The sequence below is a fragment of the Cottoperca gobio genome, unplaced genomic scaffold, assembly GCF_900634415.1.
Source record: "Cottoperca gobio unplaced genomic scaffold, fCotGob3.1 fCotGob3_174arrow_ctg1, whole genome shotgun sequence".
Taxonomy (NCBI): Eukaryota; Metazoa; Chordata; class Actinopteri; order Perciformes; family Bovichtidae; genus Cottoperca; species Cottoperca gobio.
Window position 1 is genome coordinate 52,359 of NW_021166822.1, and position 24,384 is coordinate 76,742.

At 45.1% G+C, this 24,384-nt stretch overlaps 1 protein-coding gene across 1 annotated transcript in view; it reads left to right on the forward strand.

Annotated features, from left to right (window-relative positions):
• LOC115004742 (SH3 domain-binding protein 4) overlaps positions 1 to 24,384 on the forward strand; it is a 38,833-nt gene that overhangs the window by 3,653 nt on the left and 10,796 nt on the right. Inside the window, exons 2-3 of the mRNA XM_029426411.1 lie at positions 11,903 to 12,111; positions 13,727 to 16,080. Of these exons, the coding sequence (XP_029282271.1) occupies positions 11,988 to 12,111; positions 13,727 to 16,080 (2,478 nt within the window). The 5' untranslated portion in view covers positions 11,903 to 11,987. The remainder of the gene's footprint in view (positions 1 to 11,902; positions 12,112 to 13,726; positions 16,081 to 24,384) is intronic.

Genomic DNA, 24,384 nt, shown 5'->3' on the forward strand with positions numbered 1-24,384 from the left:
TCATTCACACTCCTCGTTCAGCGCCACCAGCAGGTCATAGTTGGTGCTTTACTTCATGACCTTTGACATTAACATTTAGCATGCTACATGTTAGCATGCTAACATGCAGCATGCTAACATGTAGCGCTGGTACCCAACGTGACCTTTGTTCAATACTTTCCTCTGTAATGACAGAAACGTGCTTCCAGTCAGTAACGTATAACGTCGTATGTCGGTCGGTTCCCTTTAAGCACCAAGTTCATCACCTGGTGGAGCGCCTGCTCAGGACGAGTTGAGGTTTCACGACGATGAGAGAAATACAGATTTACTGAACGTACTTTAAACAACTTGTTCAGCGTCACAGTTTTCTGTCTCTACTTTATATTTCTGTGGCTACGAAGGGAGATGACGTCATGCTTAGAAACGTCCCAGATGTGTTTCTCTACCAGCTTTATTCTAATTACACATCAGAGGTGTGTGCTTCAGAGGACCGGGTCCAGGCTGTGCTGCTGGTGGTCCTCTAGTCCAAGAAAAGCAAAGGGAGTAAAGTGTGTGTGTGTGTGTGTGTGTGTGTGTGTGTGTGTGCGTGTGTGCGTGTGTGTGTGTGTGATGCTGTAGTTCAGTTCGTGACAAGACTGACAACAACGAAAGCAGGTCAATGAATTTCCTGATAAAAGCTCAGATTGACAGTTCTGTCGTCACAAGAACGAGAAGTTTTCCTGCTTCGCTTGAATAATGCACGTTTCCTCTGGAGCGCCACATTCCTCACATTCCTGCTCCCTGCAGCCGATCCACCTCGGTCTGTTTCTATTAAAGGATGATGATGTGTGCAGCTGCTGCAGCACGGACACACACACACACACACACACACGTATGAACATGTATCTCTGACTGATACACACACACACACACACACACACACACACACACACACACGTATGAACATGTATCTCTGACTGACGGAGCTGGAGGTGTTTGCAGCTCAGATGTGTTAACATGCAGTTTATCTCCCCGCAGCAGCAGAGCACTCTGGGGAGAGTTTGTAAGTCAACAAACAGACTGTGTGTCTTATAAAACACACACACACACACACTCACACACACACACTCACACACACACTCACACACACACACACACAACACACACACACACACACTCACTCACACACACACCACACACACACTCCACACTCAACACACACATCACACACACACTCACACACACACTCACACACACACACACATCACACCACTCACACACACACACACACACTCACACATCACACACACCACACACACCCACACATAAGCACTCCACACACACACATCACACCACACACACCTCATCACACACTCCACACACACCTCACACACATCACACGTCACACACACACTCACACTCACACACACACACACACACAACATCACACACACACACACCACAGCACACACTCACACTCACACACACACACTCACACCACTCACCCACACACACACACTCCAAACACAAACGCACACACACACATCACCACACACACACACACACACACCACATCAATCGACACCACACCACCCACTCGCTCACACACACACACCACAACAATCACACCACTCTACACACACACACACACACACACACCACCACTCACATCACACACACACACACACACACACACACCACTCAACACACACACACACACACACACTCACACACACACACACACACACACACACACACACACACACACTCACACACACACACTCACCACACACACACACACACACACACACACACACACTGTTTGTGAGTGTATCTCAGATCACAAAGTGTTTCTGCTGCAGACTCCTGACAGCTCTGAAGCTCTGTAAGAAGGATCTCCGCTGGGACGTGATGCAAACACTGAACTTTGTTCTGTGTGGCAGCGTGTGCACACGTATGAAGACAGAGACGCAATTAATACAAACTTGAGCAGATATGTTTCATGCAAAGAAGACTTTAAATGTTTTCAGCCTCAAATATGAAGATTTGCTGCTTTTCTGTTTTACATCTTATTAAAGTGACAGAACGAGACTCTTAAAGACGTCACGTTGGACTTTTCTCACTATTTTATCGACTAAAAGTGACAATTTAATCTAGAAAACCACCAGAAGAGTGTTTGCTGCGTATTACTGGATGCAGTCAGCTTCATCCAGCAGGTTCCAGTAACTGTAGAGCTGCAGGGAGTGCACTGAGGAGCTCAGTCCGAAACCTCGAGGCTGTTTTTATTTCCACGACATTTAAAGAGCCGGAAGGAAAATTATTCACATGATGGATTAAAAATGTTGCATTTGAGACAAACATTTGGTGTCATTAGGAAGCTGCTGCTGCTGTGTTGTAATGATACGTCACAGAGACGTGCAGGAGGGAGAGACTGAAGCCTCCACAGGAACCAGAGCTTCAGTTTCCTCACTTTGTGTCCACTGCTTCTGCTTCTGCTCTCTTTATTTAGACTCTTCCAGACGCCAGCGTTCGTGTTTAACGTCAGCTTCTTGTTGGTTCTAGTTAAACTGTGGCTGCAGAAAACCATTATATTCTTTATCCATTCATCATTTAGTCTGTAAAGTGTCAGAAAATAGTGAGAAATGTCCAACGTGACGTCTTTAAATGTCTCGTTCTGTCACTTTAATAAGATGTAAAACAGAGAAAAGCAGCAAATCTTCATATTTCAGAGGCTGGAAACAGAATTTTAAGACATCTTTGCATTAAAAATGCCTCCAACGATGAATCGATTATGAAAGTAGTTGAGATTATTTAGCTCTCAGTAGGTAGTGAAGCGTTACAGACGCAGTAACAGGGTTAAGGTTTGTATCAGACTCCAGCTCAGGAGAGACTGCAGCTTCCTGACTCTCAGCAGTGTCGACTCGCTGAGCTGCTGCCTGACAACACGACATCTGGGCGTCTCATTATCTGAGGAAGCCACCAGCTGACTGTGAGCGGGTGAATCCTCCCTCGCTGTTTGTGGCTCTGAATGCGATGCAGCAGCTTCACTTCTGCTCGCTGGAAAGCAGAACCAGAGTTTGCTTTGTGTGTTTGTTTACAAACTGTAAAACAGATTCACCACCAGGTGTGCAGCAGAATGTTGCAGCGGGTCACTTTAAGTACACGCATCTTATAAAACAGCGTGTTGGAGGTCCTCTGATATCAGGTGTGTGTCACAGCTTCAGGTGAAGTGCTTCAACAAGCCCTTCACAATAAGATACACAGTTCTGTTTAAGTTCTGTGTTTTCAGCAGAATACTCGGCGTGTATTCTTCTTTATGTTTCTCTGCACAGAACTTGTGTTTGGGTTCACAGGTCACTGTCAGATGGTGCAGATACAGAAGCTTTAATCTTCTGCTCCACTTTAAAGTTCCTTCTGTCGGTCGATGCTGAACACGTACGGAACACGTGCTGAACGCGTGCTGAACGCGTGCTGAACGCGCGCTGAACGCGTGCTGAACGCGTGCTGAACGCGTGCTGAACGGGCCGAGAGAATCCAGAATATTTTGGAGTGAAAACGAGTGACAGGGTTGATCCGCACGTGACTCTGGTGGAAGGGTTATACACACGGCCTGCATGTGTTCAGTGAGACGCTGTGTTTACGTCTTCTGTTCGCTCTAACGGAGAGAAAGAAGAATAAAAGTCTCGTTAGTTCATAACAATCTGTTCTGCAGGTGAATGTTTCTGATGCTTCTGACATTCAGAGCAGATCATCACTTTACTCTTTAATCATCACTTCCTGTGTGGAGATGAAGTCCTTAGAACATGTGGAGTCCTTCAGCATGGTCCTGCACTGAGCGAGGAGAACAATGTGCTGAAGGAAACGTTGCAGGGAGCTGCCTCTCATCACAAAGGCATTTCCTCCTCAGCCACTTCCTGTTCAGGAGCAGTCGTCTAAACTCAGAGACTCCCTCTCGTTTGAGCATCAGGATGCTCTTACTGCTGCGGGGTGAACGGCGTTTGACCTTGTGCAGTTTTAAAGCCTCGTTAATGTTCTTCCTCTGTACACAGAATATTTATTTATATATATATATATATTTATAACACGATGAGTTCGCAGCAGCTTGTGTTTAGTCCTCAGAACCTGTTAGTTTCTCTTCATGAACTTTGTTCTGTCGCTCAGCGTGTCGTCTTCAGATGTTCGTATCAGCCTGTGAGTATCTGATGTTAAAGTAAAGTATACGATGATACAGCTTTTATATTTGAATACGTTTTCAGCTGATTGTAAACACACAAAGCTCAGACAAGAGTAACATTTATTCATGTTAGACGTGCACAAATAAACACTTTACACGAAAGAAGGTGTTCTGAGTTCTGAGTCAAGAACACATTCAAGTTATATAAAATATATAAATGCTGCCTTTTCAAATTAAAAATCTAAATTGTTCACAAAACAGTAAAACTGGTATTTTGTGAGTTTCATGAATCTATTTTCTAAAGACACGTTTCATAACCCCGACCTCCAGTTAGGAGCCATCATCTCTGAAGCTTCGATCTGAGAACAACCAGCTGATCAAAGACGCTTTCTCTGTGAATCTGTAATAAAAGCCGCCGGCTGCTCCCGGGGGGCCCACAGGAAGTGGACGAGTGGGATGTTCACAGCTTCATGGAGCATTTCCTCTGTGGGACGGGGGCAGGAAAGGCTGAGTGATGTTTCTCTGTTGTCGTCTCCCCCCCCGCCCGGCCGCCTGCAGTTAACTCAAGTGTGGAAATGGGCTCACGGAGCCTCAGCGGGCAACGCTGCTGCTGATGCTGCTCTGCTGCTGCTGCTGCTGCTGCTGCTGCCGCTGCTCTGCTGCTGCTGCCGCTGCTCTGCTGCCGCTGCTCTGCTGCTCTGCTGCCGCTGCTCTGCTGCCGCTGCTCTGCTGCCGCTGCTCTGCTGCCGCTGCTCTGCTGCTGCTGCCCTGCTGCCGCTGCTCTGCTGCTGCTGCTGCCGCTGCACTGCTGCTGCTGCTGCCGCTGCTCTGTTGCCGCCGCTGCTGCTGCTGCTCGCTCACAACCAGCACCTCACTTCCCAGCAGAAGAGGAGACGTGATTATAATTTAATATTCATAGCTTTGGTTTGCAATTATCTCCTTGCCGCCCGCAGAGCAGATCAATGCTCCACAGTTTACTGGTCGCTCTGCTGCTCTGTAAATAATTTAGCGTTGTATTGCTTTGTTCTCCTGTAGAGATGCATCCGCTGGGTTTAAAGTCAGAGTTCGGGGACTTGATTGTTTTTGGACGCTATAAATAACAGATATGAATATTTGAAGAGGAAAAACTCCAAATAATTCAGAAAGATCTGCCGGATTATCTTTTCATTTCCTGTGTGTCACATGCTTCTTCATCCTGCTGGAGACTTGTTTGTACATCTGATGCACCTTCATCAAATATAAATATTCTATGTATTGTGTTTTATTTTAGACAAATGTCAATATGACAAATGATGAGAAGGATGCAGCTGTTGAATATATTTTATTAATTTATATCTGCTTCTCTTACAATGTGGACTGAAAGCAAAACGATGTGACGTCACGTTGTTGGTTCCTTGAATTTGTCTGATGATTTTGGCGTCGTCTTTGTGAAAGTAAACCTCCCTCCTTCTGTGCGGAGGAGGAGGGAGGAGGAGGAGGAGAAGGGACGGAAGGGACGGAGAAGGAGGAGGAGGAGAAGAAGGAGAGAGAGGGAGGAGGAGGAGAAGGAGAAGGAAGGGAGGAGCCGAAGGAGGAGGAGAAGAAGGAGGAGGAGAGAGGAGGGAGGAGAAGGAGAAGGCGGAGGAGGAGACGGAGGAGGAGGAGCGCAGGAGGGAGAGAAGGAGGAGGCAGAAGGAGGCGGCGCCGGCGGCCGGAGAGGAGAAGGAGGCGAAGGAGGAGGAGAAGGAGGAGGAGGCGGAGGAGGAGGAGGGAGGAGAGAAGGAGGAGGCGAAGGAGAAGGAAGGAGAAGAGGAGGGGAGAAGGAGCAAGGAGGGGGAGGAGAAGGAAGGAGGAAGAGAGGAGAGGGGAGGAGGAGGGAGAAGGAGGAGGAGACGGAGGAGGAGGAGGAGAAGGAGAGGGAGGAGGAGAAGGAGGAGGAGAAGAAGGGAAGGAGGACGCGCCAGGAGCGCGAGGAGGAAGACGAGGAGGAGAAGGAGACGGGAGGAGGAGGAGGAGAAGGAGGCGCGGCGAAGAAGGAGGAGGAGAAGGAGGAGGAGGAGGAGAAGGAGGAGGCGAAGGAGGAGGAGAAGAAGGCGGAGGACGGAAAGAGGAGGAGGAGGAGGAGCGAGAAGAGGAGGAGGAGAAGGAGAGGAGGAGGAGCAGAAGGAGGGGCGAAGGGAGAAGGAGGAGGAGGAGAAGGAGGCGGAGAAGAAGGGGAGGAGGAGGAGAAGGAGAGAAGGAGGAGAAGGAGAAGGAGGCGGAGGAGAAGGAGGAGGAGGAGGAGGCGACGCAGGAGGCGGAGAGGAGAGGAGCAAGGAGGAGGAGAAGAAGGAGGAGGAGGAGGAGAAGGAGGAGGAGGAGGAGGAGGAGAAGAAAGAGGAGGAGAAGAAGGGAAGCCGGAGGCGAAGAAGGAGGAGAAGAAGGAGAGGAGGAGGAGAGAAGGAGGAGGAGAGGAGAAGGAGGAGGAGGAGAAGGAGGAGGCGACGAAAGAGGAGGAGGAGGAGGAGGAGGAGCAGGAGGCGGAGGATGAAGAAGGAGGAGAAGAAGGAGGAGAAGAAGGAGGAGAAGAAGAAGTAAGGCAGAAGAACGAACGACGGAGAAGGAGAAGAAGGCGGAGGAGGAGGAGGAGGATGGAGGAGAAGAGACGGAGACGGAGGAGGATGGCGAGGAGGAGAAGGAGGAGAAGGAGGAGGGAGAAGGAGAGGAGGAGGATGAGGAGGGAGACGAAGGCTGAGGAGGAGAAGGAGGAGAGGAGAAGGCGGAGAGGGAGACGAAGAAGAAGAGACGATAGTAAGAAGGGGACAGCAGAAGGAGGCGACGGAGAAGAAGGCGGAGGAGGAGGAGCGGAGAAGGCGGAGGTAGGATGAGAAGGAGGAGGAGGGGCGGCGAAGGAGAAGGAGGAGCGGGAGACGAAGAAGATAAGCACCGGCGCAGAAGAATCAGAAGGAAGCCACGGCGGAGAAGGAGCAGCCGGAGGAGGAGGAGGAGGAGAGGAGAAGGCAAGGAGGAGGGGTAGGAGGAGAAGGAGGAGGAGGAGGAGAAGGAGGAGGAAGGAGAAGGGGAAGGAGTGCGGGGAGGAGGCGGAGAAGGAGGAGGAGGGGAGGAGGAGGAGGGAGCAGGATAGGCCGAGTAGGAGGAGAAGGAGGGCGGATGAGGAGCGTAGGCTGTCCGGTATCTTATGGATTAGTCTCCTTATATTCTTCTTTCTTTTTCTTTCTTTAGGCGGAGGCTTCGTCTAGTATGATTCTTCTCCTTCTTCTTCTTCTTTTTCTTCTCCTTCTTCTTCTTCTTTTTCTTCTTCTTCTTCTTCTTCTTCTTCTTCTTCTTCTTCTTCTTCTTCTGTGTATTTGCTCCAGCTGCTTGATAGAAACGTCATCGTATGGATCAGGCTCATACATACAATAACAGTAATGATTTCTGATAGCCTCCCAATGTGAGGCTCCACCCAAACCTCCTCAAGGCCTCACAGCAGCATGAGCAATACAAACAGCCCCCCCCCCCACCCTCACACATGAAGCAGTGTTGGCTGTTAACACCACATGTAATGAAAGTCTGTGCAAAGGGCCGTTAAACTCTGCAGAAAGGTTACGAGAGCCGGCCGGAGGGGAGAGAGTGACGCGCTCATTGTGGCCTCTCCCAGCGCTTGTTACCGTGGGTTACCAACATGTGGTGATTTGCATGACAGAGTTTTGTTGTTGTGCTTCTCAGAGTTACATGCCGGCCGTCCCCTCCCTCCATTGTTCTGGAGTTAAACAGTACAGTGTGGTCAGGCTGCTGCAGACCACCCAGACTTCACTTCTGACCTGACTGCACCCCACCCCCCCCGCACTTCAAAGAGATGAGATCCAGACGTCGAGGAAGCAGAGCATGCTAACATTAGCATTGAATTAGCACAGACAGAATGTCCCTCGGGCCCAATGTGGATTATTGAACGTGATACTTGGATGCAGAAACATACAAAGCTTTAGTCAAACTATATATATATATATATATATATAGAGAGAGAGAGAGAGAGAGAGGAGAGGACAGGAGAGAGAGAGGAGAAGAGAGAGAGGAGAGAGAGAGAGGAGGACAGGAGGAGAGAGGAAGAAGAGAGAGAGAGAGAGAAGAGGAGAAACAGGAAGAGAGGAGTGAGAAGAGAGGGAGAGAGAGAGAAGAGAGAGAAGAGAAAGAGAGAGAGGAAGAGAGAGAAAGAGAGAGAAGAGAGAGAGAGAGAGAGAGAGGATAAGAGAGAGAGAGAGAGAGGAGAGAGAGGAGAGAGAGAGAGAGAAGAGAGAGCAAGAGAGAGAGAGAGAGAGGAGAAGCTGAAGAGAGAGAGAGAGAGCGAGAGAGAGAGATGAGAGACAGGAGAGAGAGAGGAGAAGAGTTAAGAGAGAAGAGAGGAGAGACAGGAGAGAGAGAGGAGAAGAGAGAGAAGAGGAGAGACAGGAGAGAGAGAGGAGATAGAGAGAGATAAGTAATAATAGAAGATAATATATATTAGTAGATATAATATAGATAATAACGTATACTAAGTATTATATAATGGATATATAGATATATATATATACAGTATATATATATTATAATATATATATATATTATATGTATATAATATATAATATATATATATATATATAATGTAATATATATTATATATATATATATATACACATATATTATATATATATAATGTAATATATATATATATATTATTACATTATATATATATATATATATATATAATATATATATATATATTATATATATTATATATATATATATAATATATATACACATATATTATATATACGGGCTCTTGCAGTGTTGTACAGGTGGCTGAAAAGCAGTACCTGTTGAAGCAATATAAACAGTTTTACATGGGTACTGCAATAAAAACAGCCCAAATAAAATAATACAACAGATAAACAAACAAACAATAAAATATGAAAATCAAATTATAGCCATAAACAGTGCAGCAGCCAGACTATAAGGGAGGTTTTACATTCATGCATGAAGCTGTCGACACGCAGCGTTCCAGCGGCTCAGAGCATTAAAGCTTAAAGCTGCAGCTCCACACGTTTGTGAGACCTGAGGCCTCCACCTTCCTCGTGTACAGAGCACTGACCGGCTACCAGTGCACAACACTTTAACTCTATTATATATATATATATATATATATATATATACTCTGTAAGAGCACTTTCCAGCTGTCTAAATATGAGTACTTCTTTATCTTTTATTTATCTTAGTGGTGAAACGATCGGTTTATTAAATGACAGAAAACGATTATAATTCATATTTAAAGTAATTTATTTAGCAAACACACTAAATATTCTGGTTTCAGCAACAATATGAGGAGCTGCTGCTGCTTTTTATTTTGTTTTATTTATTTTTTAACTGAATATTATTTGGTTTTCTGACGTTTTAAGACTATTTGTTAGATTAATAATAACATATATTGGTCAGCTGCAGGCCACGTTGGCTCATATTCTGGAGTGTTTGCCGTGTGAAACGATCCTGATGACATCCAGTCTCAGGATCAATTTCATCAGTGTTTGCAGCGCTCAGTAAATATGTCTCTGAATGTGTGAAATACTTTCCCTGAAGGAGAATACAAGTTTGATTATTTATATTCTGATCTTTTATTTGGTATGAAACAACACTCACGTATATATCACGTGTGGGTCACAGACCTGCAGGTGTTATATATCTCACCATGTTCCAGGGTTATACAGTTTCAGCAGCGTAACACAATATTTCCTCTGCAGTGAAATGTCAACACAAGGGAAGTTGTTCTTGACTTCTGGTTCTGCTGCTGAACTCTTAAAAGCAGAACGCAGAGCGGAGCAGCTTCTGCCTTCCTTTACATGTTGGAGCAAACGGCTTCAGTGAGCGGAAAGAAATAAACAGCTTTTAATGAGCGCTGGGAGATATTCAGAAGAATACTTTTCTAATAGATTTATATCGTATATCAAATATTCAGCATGCAGCGAGTGAAACGCTCACCTGATGTTTTTTATTGTCTGTGCGACAAATAACCAACAACATGTAGTCAGCGACACAACAGACAAACATCGTCTGATGACGTTTTCATTCACAATGTTTTCTCTTATTTTCTGATTATTTCCTGTCTGTTGGACACCGATCGCTGCATCCCGATCAAACTTGTGCTACTTCGTTAAATAAAATCCTCAAAAGCTCACCACAGAACGCACTGTATTAGAAATACAGAAGTGTGTATATATATATATATATATATATATATATATAATATTCAGCATAGACTGGTGAATCAGTCTCATTGTTTCTGTGTTTTCTTCAAACCAATTTAATGTCAATAAATCCCAAAGTTGTTGAGAAAAGATCAACATTAACATTTTTTATTCCAATATTCTCATATTTATATTTGAATGTTTGAGTCGAGCTTCGTGAACAGCTGAGATCTGAGCATCGTGTACGTACAACAGGAAGAAGATTAAACAACAGCATCAATGACGGCCGACTTCAGTTTCATGTAACACCTGACATGAGGAGTCCAAACGTCCTATTGGCCTCACACTTAATACCCAGAATGCTCGAGGGGGAAGTGGATGACATTAAACTACAGTGCACTGCCCCTTTAAAGATTCCTGTATTTGTCCAATCAAGTGACAACATGAGATGTTTTTAAAGATATTGTGAAATATAAAAGTATAAACTGAGTGTGTAGAAGTGTGTGAGTAGTGAAGTGTGTGTGTCGTCCCCGAGCTGACGGCGCCATGAATTATGGATAGAAGTGAAAAGCCTGATGTCTCTTCCTGCATTGTTAACAGTGGGTTTAATATTTGTTAAAGTACAAGCAGTAAAAGCATTTCACTACACTGTAGAGACACGTTGTCATAAATAACTCATGAAGCTACAAGTTCAGGGCTTCATGTCCACAGTCTCCAGAAGAGGCTCCACGTCTGCTGACTGACGGCACCACAAACCAGAATGAATGCAAAGTGTGTGTGCAGGATGAAGTTATGCTGAAGAAAAGGTCACTGCAGGATGCTGCTCATGTTATATGTGCAGAAACATCTTGCATCTTGTGCTTCACAAAAGCAATAACTGCTTATTAAATCAAATGTTCTGCAAACCTGATAACTAAACGCCAGAGAGGAGAAGAGAGAAGAGGAAGGTGTTAGCAGTTAGCTCGTTAGCTCACCAACGTGTCACGAGCCTCGACATCCACAAACACGTGGAGATGAATTCATGTTTTTGTCAATTCTTCCTTTTATGTTTTGAAGACTTTTCAGATTAAATGCAAGATTTTCAAACTGGTGACAGATTAAAGATTATTTGTTTCAGTATTTCTAAATTAAAACTCTTTTTCATTCATTTGTTTGTTTTATTGCAAAGTTTAGTTATAACATGAACATTTATTTAAATCATACATTGATTTATTTATTTTTCATTTAAAATGAGTAATAACCTTGTTAAATGTTCAGCGTTGTATTCATCTAGTTATTATTATTATTATTATATGATATGTGATCAGCATCATATATCCTCCCTCAGCAGCAGTTTGTTAATGATCATAGAAGTCCTGCTCCTTTTCAGTCGGGGCTAAATAGTTCTGAATAAATAATCTGATATAAGAACATTAATCGGACGTCTGCAGGATTATTATTCTCTAACTCCTGTTGGTCTGAATCTGTACGATGGACTCCTGAGAGCAGGCGCAGACTGCTGAGCAGAAGAACATTCTGAATTACAAATGGTTTGATGATCTGAGTTCCAGCGTGATGAGCATCAACAAGGATTTATTTATTTGTTTCTGTGTTCCAGAGATCATGGGAGGCTGTTGACACCGACTCGGACACGAGCAAACGGAGAACCTCGAGAGGAGCCTGAAATCAGTGAAGGGCCCAACATGGCCGCCCATCGAATCAGAGCCACCGCCACCAACAACACTTCGCTCCCACGCTGCAGGTCCGAGGGGACGCTCATCGATCTGAGTGACGGGGTGTCAGAAGCCAGTCTGAACGATGTCAAAGGTTAGCTGCTCAAACTGAAAGAACATAAACACATGCACAACATACACGTCTGTAGTTCTGATGACTCGGGACGTCAAAATGTCATTTTTGGCGAGAAACGTATTCAAGTAGGAGATGATTCCACAGCAATGTAACATAAATATGAGAGAATTATGACCTGTTACACTTCCTAACAAAACCCAGCTGTCAGTCACAGTAGCTCCATGGGCCAGCAACACACACACACACACACACACACACACACACACACACACACACACACACACACACACACACACACACACACACACACACACACACACCAGGACGTGGTTTAGGTCACTGCTGGACGTAGTCAGATAACCTGCTGACAGGACTTTTGTTTACATGTACGGTTACTGTTCCACAGACGAGTCAGATTATCCAACACCTTTTAAAGACCGTGTTAACAAACACACCTGAGTGTGTGGACGAGAGAAGACTTTGTCTTAGAGAGGGGACGCTGAACGCTAAGTGGATTCTACTTCCTTCTTTCTGTCCCTTCAAGAAACACACAGCAGGAGAAGATGAGTTAGTGAACAGACTTTCAGTTGTCTTACCGTGTGAGCTGAAACAGATTTGGCGGATGTCTGTGCTCTACTTAGTTGAAGCATCTGGTAGTGACAGTGCGCAGCTGAAATATGCATCATGACGACGCCTTTGCAGGTGGTGCTGTTCTTTTGTTATTCTATTTAATGGTTTTGCACATGGAGGCCTTAGAAGTATGTGTTTTAATCATGTTTTTGTTCTTTCAATATTTGTTTTCAATAAATGAATATCGGAATTAGAAATACTTTATTGATCCCTGTGGGAAACGTACAGTTTTACTTCCATTACAAAATATATATATGTATAACCATAGAGACATTATAAGAACATTGAAATAAGTATGGTTATAATAATTATATATATATATACATATAATATATACATATAATATATAAATATAATATATATATAAATTTAATATATGACATATATATATATATTTTATTATATAATATATATTATATTGTATTTATATGTATATAATATATTATTATTATATAAATATAAATAATATATATATAAATAAAACAATAACAATAAATATGTAATAATAGAAAAAATATAATTATGTTGAATAATGGGATCTATAATTAATTTTCAAAATGCAGTAATAGTATAAATAAGAAGATTAGTTGAAATCTACAGAAGAGTATAAATGCCACAGTAAATGTATTGCACAGTAATTAATTGTACTGTTCAGTCAGTATTGCAAAGTTCGGAGATAAATAAGTGATGGGGTTACAGCTGCTGACAGGGGTGAAATAAATCCAAGTTAAAGGATTTAAAAAGTTCTGACTGGGCACTCCCCATTAGCAGTATTAAAGAAAGACACTGTGGTAGACAGCAGTACGTGCCGATACGCCCCCTCACCCCTTGGATCTGATCCAGGGACACTGAAAGAAATTGGCTAAAAGAAACTCACAGCCTTATAATATGCCTTCTGAACAATGTGAAAGATGTAATCCCATACATCGCTACTCCTGTAAAACTGAAGATTTGATGTGAAGGTCTTATGATCCAGCTTTATCTGACATTGTTCTTTTTCCAGTGCCTTCTCCCAGTGTCTTACGACTGGATGCGACTGCCTCATTCGGCGCTGCCAGGGAAGTCGTCGCCATTAAAGACTACTGCCCATCCAGCTTCACCACCCTCAAGTTCTCTAAAGGGGACCGCCTCTACGTTCTGGACTCGTCAGGAGGAGAGTGGTGGTACGCCCACAACAACACAGAGATGGGCTACATCCCGGCAGCTTACGTGGAGCCCATCAACTACCGAGACTCGTCCTTCAGCGACAGCGGGATGATTGATACTGTGGGAGACTGTAACGAGGAGGCAGCCAGAGAAATGGACCTCCTCGGAGAGTGGGCGGGGGTCATTCTGAAACCAACCACTTTCCAAAACGGAAATCCTTTTGCAACAACCCATACCTCTACAAACCCTTTCCTAAACGGGGTTCCTCAGAGCTCACTTGATCAGAACAGTAATGAGAAATCAGTTGACCTCCTTCTGTTTGATACGCTCGCTCCATCAGTGCCCAACTCCACCAGCAGCACCACCATCAATGGTTTTGGCAGTAGCGTTTTTAACCCTATTAGTCCCACTGTAGGGATGGGGCAAACGCTGCGCAGGGACAACCCGTTTTTTAGAAGCAAACGATCCTACAGTCTGTCTGAGCTCTCCATCCTGCAGGCTCAGTCCGACGCCCCTCAGCCCTCCTCTGGTTTCTTCGGGGGCTTGAAAGCACCGGCGCCAGAGCAGTTCCAGAGTAGGGAGGACTTCCGCACAGCATGGCTCACCCACCGCAAGCTAGCCAGGTCCTGCCATGACTTGGATTCGCTGGGTCAGAACCCAGGCTGGGGCCAGACGCAGCCTGTGGAGAGCAACATTGTCTGCCGGCTGGACAGCTCAGGAGGGGCCGTCCAGGTTCCCGACAGCAACATCAGCATCCATATACCCGAGGGCCACGTGTCCCCGGGGGACACCCAGCAGATCTCGATCAAAGCTCTGCTCGACCCCCCGCTAGAGCTGAACAACGACCGCTGCACCACCGTCAGCCCTGTGGTGGAGATCAAACTCAGCAACATGGAGACCAAAACCACCGTCACCCTGGAGATGAAACTGTCTGTCGTGGTGAAAATGGAGAGCAGGGAGACGACAGAAGTCTTGTGTGTCAGGAGTGATTGTAAAGAAGGACCTTACTCCCCCATTCCTCAGGCGTACATGTATGGGGACACAGTTCAGGTGTGCTTGGATAACCTGGAACCGTGCATGTATGTGTGTGTTGTGGCTCAGTCCCAGTTCTTATCTCCAGACTCCACAGTTTGGGAGAATGTGGTTAAAAAGATCACCTTAGGAGTATATGGTCCCAAACACATCCACCCGTCCTTCAAGACAGTCGTGGCTATGTTTGGCCACGACTGTGCCCCAAAGACTTTGTTGGTGAGTGAGGTGGGCAAACAGGCGCAGTCTGCTCCTTCAGTCGTGTTGCAGCTCTGGGGTAAGCACCAGTTTGTCCTGTCCAAACCCCAGGACCTCCGCGTGGGAGTTTACTCTAACATGGCCAACTATGAGGTAAAGGCTAATGACAAGGCCAGAGTGGTCCGGGGCTTTCAGGTTAAACTCGGCAAAGTCAGCCGGCTCGTCTACATAATTGCCTCGCGCAACGATGACGATGTTTCTGATTTCACCTTAAGGATCCAAGTCAAAGACGACCAAGATTGTATACTGGCTCAGTTTTGTGTTCAGACACCAACACCGCCACCCAAAGCAGGCCCAAAGACCTCCGTGCAACGACGCTTCCTGAAGAAGAAGGAGGTGGGCAAGATAGTCTTGTCTCCTCTCGCTATCGCCACCAAGTACCCTGTTTTTCAGGACAGGAGAATTAATAACCTGAAGTTTGGAAAATTGATCAAAACTGTCATCCGACAAACAAAAAATCTGTACTTGCTGGAGTACAAAAAAGGAGACTTTGTAGGTCTGTTGAGTGAGGAGAAGATTAAGCTTAAGGGTCAGTTGTGGACAAAAGAATGGTACATTGGATATTATCAGGGCAAAATGGGATTTGTTCATTCAAAGAATGTGCTGGTAGTTGGCAAAGTTAAGCCCATTTACTTCAGCGGGCCCGACCTTACCACTTCACTGTTACTGGAGCAGATACTGAAGCCCTGCAAATTCCTCACGTACATCTACGCCTCCGTAAGAACTATACTGATGGAGAACATCGGTAACTGGCGAGTGTTCGCGGATGCCCTCGGATACGACAACCTGCCCTTGACCCATTTCTGCCGCGCAGAGCTGGACAGCGAACCTGAGCGGGTTGCATCGGTGCTGGAGAAGCTGAAGGAGGACTGCAACAACGCAGAGAGCAAAGAGCGAAAGTCCTTCCAGAAAGAACTCCTGACGGTGAGTTACAACCTTGGCATCCAACTCTGTTGCAGTGACTAAGCACTTTTTCTCAGTCAACTATTTGAGAAAATGCAAATTGTGCTTTTCTGTTTTAAATGTTGAATCTCAGTTGCCTCCTTTGTGGGTAAAATTAAACGGTCATGTGCTTCTGTGTGTATCCTCCTGGTAGTGGATGTCTCTCTCAGAGCACAGCTCTTCCTTTCTCCCGTTATCTGCCCGCAGATGCTTCAGGCGTTTGGCTTTAGGCTTTAGGCTGTGGTCCAGTCTCTTAATTCTGCTGGGAGTGCAGTCGATAACTGCTGTGTAGGCACCAAGGTCTAATCGGGACCTGAAGAGCTGTGGAGGGCAAAATAATACTTTGTAAACTCAAGCAAGAGACGCTCGTGAGAGGACAGAGCCAGTGTGTGTACAGTATGCTGATCCTATAAATCCAATTGATTGCTCAGGCTACTTCTTTAAGTACATATGAATCATAGCCCTCGGGGGACAAACAGTCTAATGAAACACACCCTTACTCTTGCATTTACAGTATACATTTTAAATGTGTCCACCAATATTACATACTGTTACTGCATATCCTACTAACAGCCACAGATGCTTGTCATGCATAGATTGACTGTAAACTCTCAGCCTAACTCGTGCAGCAATGATAGAACAGTCTTTTCCTCATTTAATTAGAATATCAGACATTATTCTTAAGACATTAATTGGGATTTTACTGTAATAAAAGAACAGATGTGTCTGCAGCAGATGAAGAGGCCTGTTCATGCCTCGTGCGTTTCTTTTTTCCAGTATATTCTGCTTTGTTTGAAGAGCACAATGTGCTGAGCTGTGTTAGCTGTGAGTGTGTGAAGTCAGGCACTTGGTTGTGCATCTTCTCTCAGGGAAATGTGGACTTTCATTGTGGCCTCAGGCAGTCTGGGGAGCGATGGGTCTAAGCACGCTGAACTCTGACTCATGGCCTAATGCTACACAAACCTTTTCATTCTCACGTTTCTTATTGAATGTTTCAGCTTTTACACCACTGTTCCTACACTTAGCTTCTCTGTCAGCACATCGTCCTGTGGAGTCTGTCAGAGGTCACGGACGCACTACAGCTGAAGTAACACGGAGCAGAAACTCTGTAATTTACGTGAGGTTGTAAACACTACTTAGAACCATTTATAGACCGAAAAACTGCAGTATGCAAAAGAACATAATAAAAGGTGGTGACTGAAAATATGGCGTTTGAAGAGAGTTCTGTACAATTCATCTCTGAATATAGGTCTGTCTCTGGGTTTCTGTGAGGATTACATCTAAAGACGAGTTACTGTGGGAACACGGCACGCAGAAATTTGAGATTGCGAGAACTCTTTGTTTAACCGACACAAATATGCTGTTTGTTCCATGTGCAAACATCTGATGTTTGTTTTTGCTTGTGTGGGCCTCAGATTAAAGCTGAAATCCTCGTCTTCTTTCCTTCTTCTTGCAAAAATGTTTCTGTGCCTCAGAAGAAAAATCTCTTCTGATTTTGCGGTGTGTCATTGACATGGAGGGAAGCGTATTTATAGAAGAAAGAAGTGTCTGAATCCATTGTGCTGTGATTGTTGGTATAGCAGCAGGTCACCAGCAGTGCAGTGTGTGTTACAGATATAGATTCTGTGTATTTGTGCCATAAAAACATAAACAGAACATCACAACGGCCAAATGAGAGAAACCAGCTTGTTAATGTGTTAATGTGTCGTGTGGGAGAGAAATGTCTTTGGATGTTACGAGTTTGTGCTTTTAGCTTCAGGCGATTATACATTATGTTTGCAAATGATCATAATTTATTCACAGGAATGAAACACCCCACCAGGGAGGTGACTGGTAGCAGTGCAGGTGGAGATTTAATCTGCAGATTATTTTTGAGTTTCATCCATTAACCGTTAAACGTCAGTAAATATGATTGAATACAGAGAAAAGCAGCAAATCTCCAGATTTCAGAGGCTGAAAATCAGCTTTTAAAGATATTTCTGCATGTAATTTACTTTAAGATGAATCTTCGTTAATTAATTCTGTGTGTATCGTTTTCTCTCTACAACACTTAATGTTTCTTTTGAACACTTTAGTTATTTTGTCTTGAAGTGACACATTTTGGGGATTTTGGATCATCTGTTCATACATCTGTGTCAGTACATATCTGAACGTTGGTCCGTACCTTCAACACAGAAACATTCGTCCTTAATTCTGTTTAGAAGCTGAAAGTTTCATGTCATCAGACGTCTACATGTTCTGGTGACACATTTAACAGGATGTGAAGCAGCAGTGCAGAAGTTTCTCTCTGTATGGGCCTACTGTGTGTGTGTGTGTGTGTGTGTGTGTGTGTGTCAGCAGAGTGGTATGTACTTCAGCAGATGTTATTGCAGATTGTTCACTTAGCAACAGAGTGTTGTTTCTCTCTTCTCTTATGTGTTATATCAAAGTTATTCTGGAAGGAAATTACAAGTGTGTACAGTGTGACGTACAGTGCCGTAGGGTTGCTGGTTCAAGTCACCGACCAGACCTTAAAAAATGGAGTGTGACCGCTACTTGAAGAGGTCCCAGTTCACCTCCTGCCCTGCTGTGGTGCCCTTGAGCAAGGCACTGGACATCCCCCTTCCCCCATTGCTCCCATTGCTCCCCGGGCGCTGTACATGAGCTGCCCACTGCTCCTGGTACTAGGATGGGTTAAAAGTAGAGAACACATGTCACTGTGTGCTCTGCATGTGTGACCATTAAAAACAGGGTTTCATCCTCCAAATCTTAAAAGAAAAACTAGGGTGTGTAAACCCTCTTTAGTGCAGCAGTTTAAACTCCGGGTTGAAAAGCTTTTTAAAACAGCGAGTTATTAGTGAGTGACTTCTCTGGTGCAGCCTCGTCGTTAGTTCCATCGTCATTAGTGTGATTGAGTTGAAGACGTTTAGTCTTAGTAGCTGCTGGACCTTGAAGGTGAGCAGTGAGGAAACATCTCATTACGTAGCATGTTGTGGCTTCATGTGACCAATCTTCTTATTCTTCTGCCATCTTTTGTTGTAGTCTTGAGGCTGACGTGTGCAGAAAACACACTCCCATTATGCTTCAAACTGTGACGCTCTACGTACCCCTGCAGCGTCCGTTTCACGTCACATGCCGTGTTCCGTAACGTTCTACGTACGATTGAGTGTCAACGTTATGGAACTTAACTTGCGTACATAACTTAAAATAAGCCAATGTTGACCTTTGCTTTCAAACGGGACATGAACGTGTTCCATCCTCCTTTACTCTCAGCGTAACAATGACCACGGAGAGCATCAGAGTTCAGAGCGTCATGTATTCACTCTGGATGTTCCCCGCTGATAGCAGAACCCTTCTGCACCCTCATGCTCAGTGTGCGTACAGGTCCCTGTGTGTGAGAGTACAGCTCGTATGCTTGTTGTCAGTGGGGGATGTGAAGGATCCAGCTCGTGTCTGTTGGATCTCAGGCCTGCAGATGTTTCCTGCCTCATTGTTCAGAAACTAAACAGAAGTTGTGGACCTGCAGGCGCCTGCAGTCCGTTACAATTCCCATAACCCTCTGTTAGGTAACAGATACTGATTTGTGCTTAATGTCGATTACTTATAATTAATAATTCAGGTGTTTTTTCCAGCAGTAGTTTGCAGTCTGAGTACCGTCACAAAGTGAGCGCACAGAGCTGTGTTTGTTCAGATCCTCGTGCATGAAGTCAATCTAAACATGCTGCATTTGGTCTGTTAGTGAATGCATATAGCTGCAGACACTGTGTGCTCTCTGTTCTGGAGAGCTGGAATAAATACATAATGAAACTCCTCCAGGCTGCACACGAACGTTCTCCTGGGTTTTTCTTTTGTGCCAGTCCCTCTTCTTTAGGTTGTTCCTCTTCATCCCCTCTGAGGTCACGTCCTCTTAGCTGACTGCAGGTGTAGGACTTCAGAGAGGTGGAGAGCTGCACACACATCATCTGACTCTTCCTCCACTTCATGCAAATCTCAGTTCAGCAGCTTCACACACGAGCTCTGCTCTTTACCACCTTTCACACTTCTCTGTCCTAACTTTAGAACTGATTTAAAATATCGGACAGCAGCTGGAGTCAATGTTAAAGAACATCTTCCACTTCTTGCCTCACGATGATCTGACTTTATGTTGTTATATGTATGTGGTCGGGAACTGAACTCTTATATCCTCGTACACATTGAGAGTATAATGCATGTGTCTACTTGGAAGCTGTGTCATAGCTTTACAAACCACAATTTTAATAAAATGTAAACTGGTTCCAGAGTAAACAAACCGCCACATCCGTGAATGTTCGATGTGGAAGAATCTGGATTCAGCAACATAGTATATCAGCAACACTAATAAAGTGCATTAAACATCAGAGAATCAGCTCCTGTTGCAGCACTTTGATGACTTCTCACCAGGAAGTTGCATCAACCAATCCGCTCGCTCAGCATCACATCTCAGATGTTTAAACATCTCTTACATGATTGTGTTATAAATCTTCATTTTGTTGTTTTATGTTTGATTCTGACTTGTTTTATGTCGTCAGTCACTGACTGTTGGGTCAGGACCCTTTAGAGAAAAGAAGTTGAATCTGTCTGCCCTGATGGATGACTGCAGCTATAATAAGTATTTCTAATGGATCGAATGACTCTGTGTAATTTGAAAGGTGTCGAACCCGCAGAGAATGATCACCCTCCTCTGAAACTGCTGGATGTGAAAGTTCAACATGTCGACATCTCTGAGTGCAACATCGCAATTTCTTTATCAGGATGATAATTAAAATATATATTGTGCAGGACATGAGCAGAAGTCCACAAAGCATTGTGACATGTCACAGCACAGATCCTCTGTGCAAAGATGCTGCAGAGATCTGTGGGATCTAATCACCCCCCCCCCCCCTCCCTCCCTTTATCTCTTTCTTTGTATCGGAGCAGACACTGAAAACAAGTTCTATAGTTTTCACTTTTTTGTTGTTATTTATTTAGTTGGTATTCATCCACCTTCTGCACCAGAGAAAGAAATACATCTTCAAATCAAATCAAATGTATTTATACAGCCCAATATCACAAATTATACATTTGTCTCAGTGTTTACAGACTGTACAGGATACGACACCCTCTGTCCCTAGACTCTCTGTCCTTAGACCCTCTGTCCTTAGACTCTCTGTCTTTAGACCCTCTGTCCTTAGACTCTCTGTCCTCAGACCCTCTGTCCTTAGACCCTCTGTCCTTAGACCCTCTGTCCCTAGACTCTCTGTCCTTAGACCCTCTGTCCTTAGACTCTCTGTCTTTAGACCCTCTGTCCTTAGACTCTCTGTCCTCAGACCCTCTGTCCTTAGACCCTCTGTCCTTAGACCCTCTGTCCCTAGACTCTCTGTCCTTAGACCCTCTGTCCTTAGACCCTCTGTCCTCAGATCCTCTGTCCTTAGACGTCTGTCCTTAGACCCTCTGTCTTTAGACCCTCTGTCCTTAGACTCTCTGTCCTTAGACCCTCTGTCCTCAGATCCTCTGTCCTTAGACGTCTGTCCTTAGACCCTCTGTCTTTAGACCCTCTGTCCTTAGACTCTCTGTCCTTAGACCCTCTGTCCTCAGATCCTCTGTCCTTAGACGTCTGTCCTTAGACCCTCTGTCCTTAGACCCTCTGTCTTTAGACCCTCTGTCCTTAGACTCTCTGTCCTCAGACCCTCTGTCCTTAGACCCTCTGTCCTTAGACCCTCTGTCCTCAGACCCTCTGTCCTTAGACCCTCTGTCCTCAGAACCTCTGTCCTTAGACCCTCTGTCCTTAGACCCTCTGTCTTTAGACCCTCTGTCCTTAGACCCTCTGTCCTCAGAACCTCTGTCTTTAGACCCTCTGTCTTTAGACTCTCTGTCCTCAGACCCTCTGTCCTTAGACCCTCTGTCCTTAGACCCTCTGTCCTCAGATCCTCTGTCCTTAGACGTCTGTCCTTAGACCCTCTGTCTTTAGACCCTCTGTCCTTAGACTCTCTGTCCTCAGACCCTCTGTCTTTAGACCCTCTGTCCTTAGACCCTCTGTCCTTAGACCCTCTGTCCTCAGACCCGCTGTCCTTAGACCCTCTGTCCTCAGAACCTCTGTCCTTAGACCCTCTGTCCTCAGACCCTCTGTCCTTAGACCCTCTGTCCTCAGAACCTCTGTCCTTAGACCCTCTGTCCTTAGACCCTCTGTCTTTAGACCCTCTGTCCTTAGACCCTCTGTCCTCAGAACCTCTGTCTTTAGACCCTCTGTCCTTAGACCCTCTGTCCTTAGACCCTCTGTCTTTAGACCCTCTGTCTTTAGACCCTCTGTCCTCAGAACCTCTGTCCTTAGACCCTCTGTCCTTAGACCCTCTGTATTTAGACCCTCTGTCCTCAGTCCCTCTGTCCTTAGACCCTCTGTCCTCAGAACCTCTGTCCTTAGACCCTCTGTCTTTAGACCCTCTGTCCTTAGACCCTCTGTCCTTAGACTCTATGTCCTTAGACCCTCTGTCCTCAGACCCTCTGTTCTTAGACCCTCTGTCCTCAGAACCTCTGTCCTTAGACCCTCTGTCCTCAGAACCTCTGTCCTTAGACCCTCTGTCCTTAGACCCTCTGTCCTTAGACCCTCTGTCCTCAGACCCTCTGTCCTTAGATCCTCTGTCTTTAGACCCTCTGTCTTTAGACCCTCTGTCCTCAGAACCTCTATCCTTAGACCCTCTGTCCTTAGACCCTCTATTTTTAGACCCTCTGTCCTCAGAACCTCTGTCCTTAGACCCTCTGTCCTTAGACCCTCTGTCCTTAGACTCTATGTCCTTAGACCCTCTGTCCTCAGACCCTCTGTTCTTAGACCCTCTGTCCTCAGAACCTCTGTCCTTAGACCCTCTGTCCTCAGAACCTCTGTCCTTAGACCCTCTGTCCTTAGACCCTCTGTCCTTAGACCCTCTGTCCTCAGACCCTCTGTCCTTAGATCCTCTGTCTTTAGACCCTCTGTCTTTAGACCCTCTGTCCTCAGAACCTCTATCCTTAGACCCTCTGTCCTTAGACCCTCTATTTTTAGACCCTCTGTCCTCAGAACTTCTGTCCTTAGACCCTCTGTCCTTAGACCCTCTGTCCTTAGACCCTCTGTCCTCAGACCCTCTGTCCTTAGACACTCTGTCCTTAGACACTCTGTCCTTAGACCCTCTGTCCTTAGACTCTCTGTCTTTAGACCCTCTGTCTTAGACCCTCTGTCCTTAGACCCTCTGTCCTTAGACCCTCTGTCCTTAGACTCTCTGTCTTTAGACCCTCTGTCCTTAGACCCTCTGTCCTTACACCCTCTGTCCTTAGACCCTCTGTCCTAGACTCTCTGTCCTTAGACCCTCGCATCGCACAAGGAAAAACTTCCTAAAAGAAACCCTATAATTAAAGGGGGAGAAATGGAAGAAACCTCAGAGAGAGACTGAGGAGGGATCCCTCTCCCAGGACGGACAGACGTGCAATAGATGTCGTTTGTACAGGATAAACAACATTTGACAGAAATTATATTGTGTTGTAAAAGAGAAAGTTTGGATAAAGCCAGGAAAATGTCAAAAAGGCTTCCTGGTGTCCAGAAGGCACAGCCACGATTCATGATCCTGACGTAAACTGTATCAGTGGCAACCTGCCACAGAAGACACAGAAACTCCGGTTATGATACCCCGGATGATAGTAACCACATTTACATAAATGTATACAGATAGAGAGGGAGAAGAAGAGAGGGAGGGGAGGAGAGAGGAAGAGAAGGAGGAGAGCAGGGAGGTGTCCCCTGGCAGTCTAAGCCTATAGACGGAATACTTTCAAAGCTTCCACATCTGAACCTCATCATAAGAAAGGAGTTCAGAACTCGTTGTAGAGCAGTAGGTTTGTTTACAACACGCTTGAATAATAAGCTAAATACAATGTAAACACGTAGAGAAGAAATCCAATATGGCGGCCCTTGTAGAGTTGGTGCTCACTTTTCTAGGCTTGCCACACCAGCATGTATTGCGATTCCACCGGAAGCCTGAAACTCCGATTCTGTCTATAGCAGCATAACTAGGGGCTGATCCAAGGCAAGCCTGAGCCAGCCCTAACTATAAGCTTTATTATATAAAATAAGTGAACTGTTTCTCACTATCTCTGAACGAGCACAAATCCAAACTATACACATTTATGAAAACAACTTTTAATATTGATTTATTCTTTCCATTTAAAGTAATTGCTTTACTTGCTGTGAACTTCTCAGCCTTGTTGCACTTTGTGCTCTGAACAGTCCACGGAGCACAAAGTGATGAACGGAGCTGATTATTTCTCCAAAGTCCGAGTTTGGAACCAGAT